The following is a 13,786-nucleotide window of genomic DNA, read 5'->3' on the forward strand; positions in this document are numbered from 1 at the left end:
GAGAGGGCTGCAGTAGCACTGAGCTCTTGTAACACCTTTATGGTTTGATTCTTTGAGATAGCAGCATTACAACTGTTCCTATCATTAAATTAAAACCCAGAAAAGTGGAGAGTGCATGTTTCTTTTCTTGTTCCTTGAGCCGGGTCTGTACCATGGAGAACTCCCTGCTCCAAAGACCATCTCCCTGGTCAGTCTGTCTGCTTTGCTGTGCTCACTGCAGCAGCAGAAGCATGAAGCAACCATGTCAGGAGCTAAGTTAGTTCTCTTAGCAACCTGGAAAGATGAGTCTTGGCAGAGCAGGGTGCTGGAAAGCCATGATTAACAGCTTCCAATGGCGGAGCTGTGACCTCTGCAGTGATTTACTGTCATAGTGTAAGAAGAGCTTGCCACAAAGTGCAAAATTCAGGCCAGGGCTTGGGACCAGAACTTGAATTGAGGAATTCAGATAGGCCCATCAGAACAAAAATGTCAGGATTTGAGTCATGTTGCCCTTCGTTGCTCCAAGCAAACTTTAATACCCTTCACTTTCATCCAGTGAGTTCAGAAAACCGTTGTAAGCAAGCTGTCATGACATTACCAGAAGTGATTTTTCATCACTACAGACATCATTTTAGCTCAACCGTTATGTGGTGTAAATGTAAATTCATCATTTCAGTACCTTATGATTAACCAATTTCTGTTCTGCTGTTACAGTATCTACCTTGCTGACTTGCATGTACCCATCTTTACAGAATGGCAAGTTCTGCACTGAAAATTTGCATCTGTTTCATGAAGGAAACAGTAGAAATGTCCCAGAACCCACGGCTTGCACAATACTGCTAGTGGACTTCTTCCTGTAACATAATCTTCCAGTTGCTTAGGGCAATGTTTACACCATTAAAGTGAATTCAGAAACATTGCCTCAGTAAACAGGACAAAGTACTTAGAACTTTTTGTGCACTCCAGCAAGTGGGGATAATATTTATCTTCTGTACACTGTTGGCCAGGAGAGAATTGGATGTTGGTGTCTCGAGACATCTGTGCTTGATACATTTATTTCATTAGAAATCCATTGCAAATCTGTTGTTTTAATGTACCTGTGCCAATTGTTTTTAACAATTTTTAGAGCAACATCCTTATTTATAGCTCAACCAACCATAAAAGAAATGGCTTCACTTTAGGGTTGAATATTTCTGGAGATGACTGTGGATTTATACAAGAGCCACGTTACCACAGACATTTTGGGAAGCGTGACAAAAAAATAAATAATCATCTTTGCAGTTTTGATAATCTCTGGAAGAGGAAAACAGGGAAAATGAGGGCTTGAAAACAGCCTTCGTGATAAAAATACTAAATAAGGTTTATTTCTTCGTTTTTGAGAGAACATGTTTTTGTTGGAATCGTTACACGACGGGGAAGCTTTTCCAGAGCTGTCTTAACTGCCCCCTTTTTAATGACTGCAGTTCTGGATCTCATTTCTTTTTAATTTTTTTTCCCCCATTTTTTTAATAAAAAAAAAAAGAAAAGCCACCACAAAACTGTATGGAAACGTATTTGCCTATTGTATGTATCTATATGCATAGTTATAGGATAATGTTGACTGTAAGTAGTGGAAGAATTCAGTGAATGCTTATTTTTCAAAACTGTACATTGGTCAAGCAATTAGTTCCTTATCCCAAAGTAGTAACCACTTCTCACACAACCACTTCTCACCCCTCTGTCCCAGCCCTCAGGTCACATCTTGGAGGCACTCTGCCATTATTTGCTGATTTCCTCCCTGCCTCTGGGAGGTGCCTTACAGTTTGCAGGGGCTGGGCAGAGCACAGATGAGTCCCTGAAAACCAACAGGGCTCGACTCTACTGAAGTCATCTTTTTTAACTTGCCATGATGGGCAAGTCAGACAATCCCAGGACTTGCAGAATTTCTTTCACTCTATGGCTTTAAAGTTGCAAACAAACAACTTTGTAATCAAACCTTGTGAAGGACAAATACTGGCGTTTGTCAGACTGCCACACCAGATTTAGATTTTATGTCCATTGATTCAATAGCCTATTACAAACTTGTGCTGAGGTAGATCTCTCTTGACCTCTTTTTTCCTCAGACGTCTCTTATCACAATAAAGGGATTACTGATTGTCTCAGGCTTTAACTTCTTATCTAGTTCATGGGTGGCAAAGCACCATAGTTCTGCAGGGTCAGTTACAGTCAGGCAAGAGGAAAAGTGACAAAGTGCAAGGACTCCTCCCCTGCACAGGTATCACTGAAAGAAGCACCATATGTTTGCACACACTCTATGCCTACCCATGGCTCTGAGTCCCCCCAGTGGGGTGTAGTTCGTAGTTTGTTCCTCATTAGCTATCAACTCTAAGCCATAGAGTAAGGACTTAGAGCTTGCAGTGGCACAGTTAAATTCCTCACACCTTGTTTTCTGGAGAACTCATTTTAAAAGCCCTTTTAATAAACCTGTTTTGTAGTACACGCAGCCTGATTGCAGATGTGTCTTGAAAATAAATGGGCAGTGCTGCTGAAGGACTGATGAGGTCTTTTGAGCCTGAAATTCACCTGCCTATGTTCCTCAATGTAACACACAGCCCAGCAGAAGCCCCTGTGTCTCTACAAACCATCTTCTGCTTCAAATGACTTGGAATCCTGAATAGGTGTCATGAATCTAAATCCTTGTGGTCGCAGTCACATAACTGCAGTTTAGCAAAGCAAATGGGACGACTGTCGAGTACTTCTCTTTTTTAAAAAAAAAAAAGTTTTGTTTTTTTTTCTATTTGCTGAGTCATTGCTTACAAGGTTAATGTGGTCTTAAAAAAATATTTGCTACCAGAGTAAGTACTAGAGCCATACTAATTTTCACATGGTCAGTACTAAAGCCCTCTGACTGGCCAGCAGTGCAGCGTTACCCACTCAGTAGCATCATTTATTTTCACTTATTGTGAAAACTCTGTTTTGCTTGGGTCAGTGCAGCAGTTTTGAACCCCTGAACTAACCCTGTTTAGTTTTCAGACTTATGAAATCCATTTTAATTCTTGGTCTGTAGAAACTGAGGTTAATGAAGTAATCATTCTGATTCTACATTTAGTCTGGAAGTAAAATATCTCTTGTGTAAAGATGCTGTTAGGCTGACAATTGCTCTTGCTCTTTCTCCCAGTGCCATTTCGTACTAGCCTCAAAGTTGTTCTGCTTCAGCAGCTCTGTCTGTCTATGGTCAAAGGCAAAGCATTGAACTGATTCAGAATTCTCCAAGAAGGATGAACAAGCGTTGTCTTGTCTGTTTAGTTGTGCTTGCTGTTACTAAACTATGGCAGCAATTCTTTGCTTTGCATCCTGCAGTAGATTCCTCTGTAGATCAACCACAGGTAACTCTAGAAACTTTTTCTGGAATGGGTCTTGTGACTTTAAACATAATTATACATTTTCCTGTTCTTAAATAGCCCAGTTTCTGGAATACTATCCTGAAAGATTGGTTTTTGAATCTATAAAACATGAAGAAGAATACATTATAGGTATATCTGATACTCATTTCTGTACTGTGATTAGCCAGTCCAACGTAATCACTGAACCACACCAACATGAAGCATCAGAGCATTTCATGATTATCTGTGTCTGTGATATCTTGAGTCATAGGGCCAAGGTTTCTGATGGCTAGTTCCTTTTTCTACCTAAATAGCCACTTATGCACAGTATTTATCCAAGAGTTATGTAATTGCACATTGTTCAGCCCAAGTAATCAAGGGCTGTCCCTGTGCAGCATTATATTTGCACTCTTGATGCCTGTGAGCAAATGGGGCAGCAAAATTTGAATCTTGGCTCTGTGTTCTGCAGAAGTCATGAGTGGATCATGCAGAGGGTAATCCTGTAGCACAGAAGGACCTCAAAGTGACTTACGTAGCAATGTCTGAAAGAGCTGCTAGCTCTCAGCCTTGTGGTGTGGTTTCATGTGGCAGGGCATGATGGAAACGCAGCTCTGCAAGGTGGGCATTGTAAGAGGCGGCTGAGCTGCTGCTACAGGGCAAGGCAGATACAAACCTGCATTGATCCAGTGCAGACTGTGGGCTCTATCCTCCTCCTTCGCACCCATGGACTTTCTTAGCCCTCTGCTACATCAGTCTAAGCTCTTGGAACAGGCTCTGCACACTGGTGTGTTTCATGCTTGCTTCAAATTCAGCCCCAGCGTATTTGGAGGAACAGACACGATTTTCTTTTTCCTGGTCATAAATGTCCAGGTTTGAACATATTTTCCCCATAAGGCAGAAATTTCTGCTGCAAAGGTTTTAGGCACAGCATGGGTTATTATTTTGCGTGGTATTTTTCCTAGCCTTTGTTCCAAGGTCTGATTCAGCAGAGGTAGCAGAAGGAATCACTCAGCCTCTGCATATCTCTGCACTCAGTAATCCACATATGGTTTACAACATGCTAACCCTACGGTGTTACTTAGTCCCCTTGCAAGACAACATCGGTCATTTGACTTTGCTGTACAGAAAGTCTCCATGTGACTAGGAGGTGACAGTGACAGGCAGACCGCTCTCTTTTGAATCCCATAGGTTACCATTGAAGTGGTGGATGGCCCCAACACAGAGACTGACAAGGACCTTCAGAAGGAGAGCAGCAAGTCGAGCTGGTCAGTCTCATCACCTGACTGGAGAAACTGGTGGCAGAGGTCCTCCACTTTGACTCGCATGAGCAGCGGTGACCAGGACTATAAGTACGACAGCACTACTGAGGACAGCAACTTCCTGAACCCTCTCGGTGGGTGGGACGGTCATGCACCCAGTCACCGGACATTTGAGTCCAAGGAGCAGCCAGAGTATGGTAAGTTTGTGTTCCAGGCCTCTTATGGGCATCTTGGGATTGTAAAATGAGTTTGGGGGAAATGAGAATGGTGAGGCATTGCTGAAAGCGCGCCAAATGAAATAGGATTTTTCAACATGTGGCTTTTGTTCATCAGCTTTTAAATACAAATCCGTGCAGATGCACAAGCCGTACTGTGGTAGCTACATTCCACTAGTAAGTCTGTAATCTTGAAAATCATACCAGTTATCCCATAAGAGGGTCTTTTTTTAGTCCTAAGTGTGCTTTTTTTAAAAGCAAAGGAAACAAGGTTTTGTATTTATTTTTAGAGTAAGGATAAGTACAAATTTAGAATCATGCAGTGGTTTGGAAACTAAAATATAATTATTGGATAAATAAGCAAGTTCTAAAACGTGGTAGTGTTTGGTGGATACATAAATAAGATGAATTATGTTGGTGCATGTGTGGGGAGTGGCACATGCAGCAGGAACATTGTGTATTTGCGTGTGTAATTCTCTTCCAGATGTGTCATGGTGAAAACAGTTGTTTTCAGCTTGTTGCATGAAATGGTTGCAGAAACTAGAAGCAGAGAGGAGCTACATTTGCACGTTGCCCCAATAGGGTATAACTATCTGCATGGGAAAGACTCGAGGGAGGTGAATTAATATGTGCCCTTCAGGAGCCACAGGTAGATCAAAGCCTCGCTGTTTTATGATAATAAATAAATAGAATTAGTTAGAGCAGGATTTCAAAGCCAGAGTATTTGTGGCACTTGCGTTGCAACAGCTAGATACTGCAGAGTGGCTGTTGTGCGTTGTTTCAGTCTTAACTTTTGCCTGTTTATGTCCTAGAGCCTTAACACTCGAGAGAGCCTTTTCATAGAATGGTGTATTTAAATGTATACATATGTATTACATTTTTGTGGCCAGAAGATTAAAGCCTATCCTTTCTTTTTGCACCTGTGCTTAGTTGTGGGCGCACTTATTGCCAGGAACTCATATATTAGGTGGCTATTATTTTAGGCAAAATAAAATTGCCCTCACAAACAATAGTTGTAGAATTAATAAGAACCAGATATATTTTAAAAATAGGGAAAACAGGTTGAGATCCAGGAGAAAATTCAACCTAGTATGCTTAATAGTAGCTAGGTACTGTGTGCTTTTTAATGCAGTATGAAGATGAGGTAGGCAGGCCTGCAAATTATCTTAGAGCTCTTTAGGGTACACCAGAGCACCTTGCTAATTGCAAGAAATTCTTGGCATTCTGACTAGTGGAAAACATTGTGTGCTTCTGGCCTTTGCCAGGAGGATGTTGTAGCAGATCATGTCTGCAGGGGGCTTCTATGCAATTCCAGCCATCTCACTGTTCACGTTTCACTTTCCTATCCGCTTTATCTCGCCCCTGCTGAAATGTACTGCACAGTGACCACCATTGGAAAGGAGAACAGGATTAGTGAGAGAGAACAGATCTGAAAAGGTCTTCTGCCTATTCAGATTGCTGTAGTGTTCTCTTGTTGGCACACCCCAGAATCAGGTGTCATTGCACACAGACAGCACTGCAGGCATCATCATTCTGCCCAGACACCTGATTCACATGTGGCAGATTCCCAGGCAGCATCAGCAGAAGAAAAGCATATAAGGACCTTGCATCTCAGCAGCTTGCTATGAATGACATATATAACCTTTGCATACTCCTGGCAATAAATATTTAATAGCACCCTACAGAGTTGTTGTCAGTCATTACATATGGTACAAATCAAGTTACATGTTCTACTAACCAGCTCAGGAAGTCCACAGACAGCATGGAAGTGGGAATGGCGTGTAGCATGGAGGCCTTTTCAGACGAGATCTGGCCCTGCATCTTGCCAATGCCTACATGGTCAGCCTGTAGCTGTAGAGCAGGGCTCTCTCTGAGTCACTAAACTCACTGTGATCGGAGCCCACATGAGCAAAGCCACAAGCTGCCATCACAGTGCCAGGTGAACACACGTAGATTACAGAGAACGTGATTAAGCCATGAGTTTGTAGTGAGACAAAGCTCAGCTGGTGAGGATGAAAGGCAGTAGGCCAGTTAGAATGGGAGTGAACTGGGGTTGGTTCATGAGCTCCACCTGGTGCCCTTCACAAGGTGGGATGTGCAACAGACAGTCCAACAAACATAAGAGACTGGATCTAAGGAGTTTAGATACTTAACAGGGGCACCAAATCTCAGTGGTGCAGACTTGGTTCTGTTTATCTTGGCTGTGTACTAGAAGACAATAACCTTGTGTTTCCACTGCAGAAGACTCCTCCTACTTACTTAGGAGTCAGATTTGGTGCTATTTAATAATTTGTGTGGACCAGTGCAAATTGCAAGTTGTTCTTGGTGCCAGGTGACTTTGTAGATCCCTGCATTCATGGCAGTATTCTGGTAATATCTGTTTCCAGAAGAAAAAAACTTACAATTTTCATGCATGACCCTCAGCCTCCCACAGTCCAACATTCATGGTATCCTAAAAGTTAATTAGGTTAAGTATTGCTGTGCTATTGCTGTGTGTGTTCTGAAGAGAAGAAAAATGAACTGCAATTTATCCTCTAGTATTAGTTTGTGATCAGAAAACATATTCGTATATGCAGGGAAATTACGTGAGTAGATGTGTACTGTTAGTCCATGACCCAGCTCTGCAGCTGAGGAGTCTCAGTTGCCAAAAGGTCAAAAGAGAAAGGAAATATTTTTTCAAATAATGCTGCATGCATTTCCCTGAGGAGCATCAAGTGTGAAAACCATTTAAACAGCAGGCTTATGCCTGGCACTTAGCCCGAGCATCAGGTAGAGACATCTGGATTCCATTCCTATTTTGCCTTCTTAATAAAAAACACTACACACAGTAGTTTTGGGGTAGTAGGAGTTGTGTTTCTTCATTTCCTTCCTCATCTTTGTTTTTATACAGACTACATTGATGGTGAGGGAGACTGGAGCCCATGGTCCCTTTGTAGCGTCACCTGTGGGAGCGGCAGTCAGAAGCGGACGAGGTCCTGTGGATATGCCTGTACTGCCACTGAGTCACGGACCTGCGACAGGCCAAACTGCCCAGGTTTGGTTGTGCTAGCAGAAGGGCAATGGGGAGAGGTGGTCATGGGAGGGGGAGAAGAGCCCTACTGTGTGTAAAGCCCAGGCCCCATTGGGTCTTCAGCTAGGTAGGAGTTCTGTTGGGAAGAGAGATTCCCAAGGGCATTTATGAAATGGCAGGTTCTTTGCTAGTAATAATATGTCTGCAGCTGCAGTTTACCATCCCCTGAGACTTGAAAGATAAATAGAGGCTTTTTTTAGATTACGGCAGTCATTTTTGTACGTAGTACGTTTTGTATTCCAAAGGGTGTAATCTACTCTCGTGTAACTAATTTGTGTTAATTTAAGCATTTCAAAACAGCCATGCTGTTGCCTCAGTGAGCCCGTATTTTGCTACGCAGTGAGTGGACATGCCTGTACTTTGAACAAATAGCTCCCCCCACTTACATGGCTTTTGAGATGTGCACCTAACATATCCAGAGTTACTGTAAAACTCCTCATCTATACATTCTTTTTAACATGAAGGAAAAAAAACCCAACACCTTAAATACCTGTTCTGTTTTACTCAAGAGATTTTGTTATTGTTGGGCTCCTGTCCTTGGAAGTCAACAGCAATGTTAAGGTGGAAATGTCACCTTAATGTCACCAGCTGTATTTTCCAGTATTTATTACCAGCTAGCATCAAATGGGGACAAACTTGAAAGAACATATTATGTCATATAGCAGACCCCCAACGATCAGCAAGCAAAATATATTCACTCTTTGAAGCTGTGCTGACATTTTAAAAATGACAAGGGCAAAGCTCAGCTTCTGCTGTTTATAATTCCAGCAGTGAATTACTGCCTTGTAGTGGATTCTTGTGTATCTATTATTCTTCTTCTGCTGCTGGAGTTAAGGCAAAATCATATGATAATTGTATTGAAAAGCTGCCTCAGGCTGTTTTGAAGCCTTGCAAGCCACTATTATGCCCTGGTTCAGGAGATAGGAGAAAGTTCAGTGGAAAGAAGATGGATGGTGAACAGACTTCATTATTAACCGTATAGTTATCATGTATTTAAGAGCTTTCTGCTCTCTGTAGAGGTTTTTAAGTCAAGGGGGGAGAAAAAGAATAGTGTTCAAACGCTTCTTTGAAGAGATAATTGTTTTAAGGCTACAAAGCACAGACTGGGGAACATTAGGTTGCTATGCAGGGTGAACTAAAACAAGGACGCATGCTTCAAGAAGGATCAAGTCATATTTTCTGGAAATCCATTTGTCTCTCTGCTGATAGCAGACACAGCTGGTGATCGCTGGAGGATCCTGATCTTTTAAGATCCTGATATTTTTATTCCATTGCTTCTATAGCTGTGATATTGCTGCTGGAGCTGGGGGATGGGCTTGATAGGTGAGGTTATTTATCCCTTGCCTACCCACACATTTCAACTTCTAGTACTAGGAGAGACCAACAAGTGCCTTTCTTCTTGTAATAGCATCTTGCTTTCTTGCACTTCCTGAAAACTGTATGCCCATGTATGGACATGAATTTATACACCTGTCTTCAGATATGTTGCTGTGATTTATGACATGGCACAAACGCTGTTTCCCCAGTGCTCTCTAGTTGCTGCTAGGACTCATGTATTTATTTTGTCAGCCATTTGTATTAAGTGCTTTTGAGACAATGCTGGTCATGTAAAACTGACCAGGCAGAGTGTGTGCAAATGTCCTAACTGAGTTACTGGGAGCTGCTAACAAGCCTTGAGTCTAGAAAGAGTAGGAAAACACTGGTTCTGCCATCCATCCCTGCACCAGGTTCAAAACTAGAAAGTTTGCTGCTGAAAAATAATCTAAACTCTAAACTTTAAGAACTTTTTACCTTGGGGTTAAGCTAATATTTTAAAACAGCAGTTAGTTTTGCAACACCTCAGATTCCTTGTTCATTATACTTATAAATGAACACTCCCTCCAGCAACAACTTCAGAATGCTTCTTTGACTAACAAGGCAGGTTTCAGAATGGGGGGAGGAGGAGGTGGCAGGGAAGTAGTTGATTTTGTTTGGCTCTAATGGGAAAACACCACCACCATTAACATGTTTGCCATAGGGATCGAAGATACCTTCCGGACAGCAGCCACAGAAGTGAGCTTACTCGCTGGGAGTGAAGACTTCAATGCTACCAAACTGTTTGAAGTTGGTAAGCAGCTCTGTCAATCTTCCAGTAATAGATAAGAGACTTACTTGAATTTTCCTATTATGTGAGTCCAACATTTTAAATTTATTGTAAAAAAAGCACCGGTGAAAATGGTTGTTTGTTATCTTACTTGAGTTTACAACATAGACCTACTCACTTTCATCACAAACTTTCTTCTCTTAACAAATTTCTGTGCCTTTCACTGTAAAATTGTCTCTGTCCTAGTTCAGAAAAGAGCTGTGACTGTCCCTGCTAATGGATGGCAAAAATCAAACACTGTTTAGCGTGGAAGATACTATAAAAGCAATTTAAATACAGCTGTCACATTAAAAATGGCAATAACTTTTACAAGCCTGCGTAGCTTTTATAATGGTGTGTTCTGCAGTAGGACAAGTCAAAGCAATTTTATAGCATGACTTGATACCTGCTCTATCTAAAACTCAGCCCAGCTCTCTAACATTCTGATTCCATCCCTCCAGTGAAACCATGCAGTGGCCACTCTTAAATGCTGGTGGTGGCAACTAGGTAAACAGAGCAGTGCTGGAGCACAACAGTTAATGACAGCTGGGAATGGACTCATTAAAGAGATAGAAAAACAAAATGCAGATCACTAAGTAAATATTTTGCAGGAATGTTTGCAGTAAGAGCTTTAGGTCCCAGTCATTGCATTACTTGAGTCCTGTTAAGTGTGGAGCAAGATATGTAGGGTTTCTTAAATCCCACAGACATGAGCACCTTAAACAGCATTTTGGGTAGGAGATGTTTTAATGGATTCCTTCAAGACTGTTGCAAAATAATGGAAGGCCAGTATTCAGTATACTACTAGTCTGTAAGTCTCTTTAATTCCAGTTATAAGTCATGACTTTGATGCCATTAAGTACTCCTAATGTACAGACACTGTAATATTATGTCACATATGCCCACGTAGAATCTGAATCATTTCTGGCTGCACTGGTGAGAAGTCAGCCAAGAAATATCCCTTTGGGAAAATGAAGAGAGGAAAAAAAGTATTTTGTAGTTAAAAGGAAGATGTAATTAGGGCTTAATAATAAAGTTAAAAGTAATCCAGGCTCTGCTTGCCATCTTGCTGTTTCCAGCACAGTAAGAAAATATTTTAACATCTGAATCTGCTGTTCTTACTGAGGTGAGTGTGTATACAAGGGCTTTAAACCAAAGACAGACTTCAAAGCTGTGGCCAAGTTCAGGGAATGCAAACTCCCAGTGTCAGTTCTGTTGCTTGTAAAGCTCTGACAGTGTCTCTTGTGCTGCATGGGGGATATCAGAAGCTGGGATAGAATTTGCCAGGTAAAAGAAACATTGAGGATTGTTACTGGCACTGGTACTGCAGTATAACTCAGTGTAGCACTGCTTGGGGCCCTTGAAGTCAGTCACCTCTTTGATTTCTTTATGAGACAGGAAAGCTACTAAACACATTGCAGACAAGGCAGCAAGGTTTTGCTACTGCCCTTGGTTTCCTAAGCAAAGCACCAGAGCTGAACAGCAATGCTTTACTCATTTGTTATCATACCATATCAATTGAGCTGCTGCATCGTATCCTAACCTTTCCATTTCCTGCCATTACACAGATACGGATAGCTGTGAAAGATGGATGAGCTGCAAAAGTGAGTTCCTGAAGAAATATATGCACAAAGTGGTCAACGATCTTCCCAGCTGCCCGTGCTCCTACCCCAGAGAAGTTGCATACAGCACTGCTGACATCTACGACCGAATTAAGAGGAAAAACTTTCGCTGGAAAGATGCAAGTGGTCCAAAGGAAAAACTGGAGATCTATAAGCCTACTGCACGGTACTGCATCCGCTCCATGCTCTCTTTGGAGAGCACAACACTGGCAGCTCAGCACTGCTGCTATGATGACAACATGCAGCTGATTACCAGAGGGAAAGGGGCAGGTACACCAAACCTGATCAGCATCGAATTCTCAGCAGAACTCCATTACAAAGTGGACATTCTGCCCTGGATTATATGCAAAGGTGACTGGAGCCGATACAATGAAGCACGGCCTCCAAACAATGGGCAGAAGTGTACAGAAAACCCTACAGATGAAGACTATTACAAGCAATTTCAAGAAGCAAGGGAATACTGAAGAGGTTTTCCTCCTCTTCAGACAGAAAATAGCATTCATTTCCTGGATGCCAAAGAACTGATAAATGCTGCTGCATTATCTCCTTGACCGGGGCTGATCAGTTTCTTTCTAATGAATGTGTATAGTTGTAATATAATACATAACTATTTTTCATAGTGTGTGTAATTTATAAGCGCATATCTCTCTATCTCACACACACCTATTTTTACATACAGACATACATAACACTTGTCCCGATAAGATTTTATACTACAATATTGATCATTTAATAATGTGCGTTTTGCTTTATGCACCAACTATAAAGTGTGAGATGGAGGGAGCAGGAGGTAGGGGTGCAGCTGCCATCACCGTCAGGACCAAGGCCTCAGCTGAAGAGGGCACATAGTCATATTCAAAAGTCATTAGAAACAATGGGGTTGAAAAAAGTACTACTCCATATGGGAATGGTTTACAAGATTAATACATGTACAGCATTAGTTTTCTCTATAAGAGATTTCATGACTAATCACGTCTAAGAAAGGAAAGGCTTTTGGTTTGTGTGTGTTTGGTTGTTTCGTTTTGTTTTGGTTGGTTGGTTTTTGATTTTGCTTTAAGCCCTCACTAGCAACTGGAATTCTTTCTGTTACCTTCCAGGTCAGGTCCTCACTATCCACCGGGGGCAGGCCTGCAGCAAGGGAAAGTTGTGACTTTCCTGTGAACCAGAATCAGTCCCAGGGCAGTGGTTCTCCAGGAGCTGCTACAGCTCCAGATTTGTAACTACAGCTGACAGGGCCAGGGTCTTATGCTGGGAAGCAGATCTTCAGGGCAGTTACCTGTAAGCTAAGCATGCCATAGGCCACTGGAAGAGTGAAGCCCAATACTTAATATAAAGAGCGTTTATTTTTTCAGTGACATGGAATGGAATACACATTTCTAAGCAATTTCCCTCCGATAGCGCATGCACCCAGCCTTTTTCTCCCCTCTTTATCATATGCTGAGGTCACAGTATCCTACAGAAGAAGCTGTTCATTCAAGAAACTGTCTGGGAGGGACTACGGTGAGTTCAAACTTAATTATTATTTTTTTCAATAAAAGCTAGCATTATTTTTGTAAAGTATTTATTGAATTATAACAATAGCTCACATATGGGTTGTGTCTCTAACACGAAAGGCTTCAGTAGATGGAATGCGATCGCCAAGACTGACTGTTGTTAGGCAAAGATTTACTTCCAAATTTTTATAAAGCACATGTTTACACACATGACCCTGTAATGAAGCGGCGGATACCTGCGTTTCTATGGAAGATAAAAATTACACCACGGGTAAATAAATATTTACAGTTCCATCCCATAAAAGTCTGTCTTGCTGCATGTCAGAAATGCTTTCATTTGGAAAACTAAGGCTAAATGTCACTAGAGAGATGTGTATTTTCGGATTGCGTGGTCTGATGCCCATATGTGCTCTGCACGTGGAACCACACACAGCAGTAAAGCCAATCTTGCATTACAGTCGGTTTTTCTTAGCTGAAAGACTGAAGACAGCCACGAAAGACAACTCCTCTCACTATATACGTGGACATATACATGCACACTGTGAATCTCCGCGCTAGCTCTGCTGGCCTTTCAGGTGCAGGCTGACTGCAACTTCCTGGATAGATATACACATGGAGCCATGGAGCCCAGGCTTCAAACACCCACTCTGACCAAAGATGCAGG

At 41.8% G+C, this 13,786-nt stretch overlaps 1 protein-coding gene across 1 annotated transcript in view; it reads left to right on the forward strand.

Moving 5' to 3' along the window:
• ISM1 (isthmin 1) overlaps positions 1–12,241 on the forward strand; it is a 35,615-nt gene extending 23,374 nt beyond the window's left edge. The window contains exons 3-6 of the mRNA XM_072333432.1: positions 4,530–4,797; positions 7,706–7,849; positions 9,903–9,992; positions 11,576–12,241. Coding sequence (XP_072189533.1) covers positions 4,530–4,797; positions 7,706–7,849; positions 9,903–9,992; positions 11,576–12,093 — 1,020 coding nt within the window. The 3' untranslated portion in view covers positions 12,094–12,241. The remainder of the gene's footprint in view (positions 1–4,529; positions 4,798–7,705; positions 7,850–9,902; positions 9,993–11,575) is intronic.
• Positions 12,242–13,786: the final 1,545 nt, after the last annotated feature.

The sequence above is a fragment of the Excalfactoria chinensis genome, chromosome 3 (genome assembly GCF_039878825.1).
Source record: "Excalfactoria chinensis isolate bCotChi1 chromosome 3, bCotChi1.hap2, whole genome shotgun sequence".
NCBI classification, from domain to species: Eukaryota; Metazoa; Chordata; class Aves; order Galliformes; family Phasianidae; genus Excalfactoria; species Excalfactoria chinensis.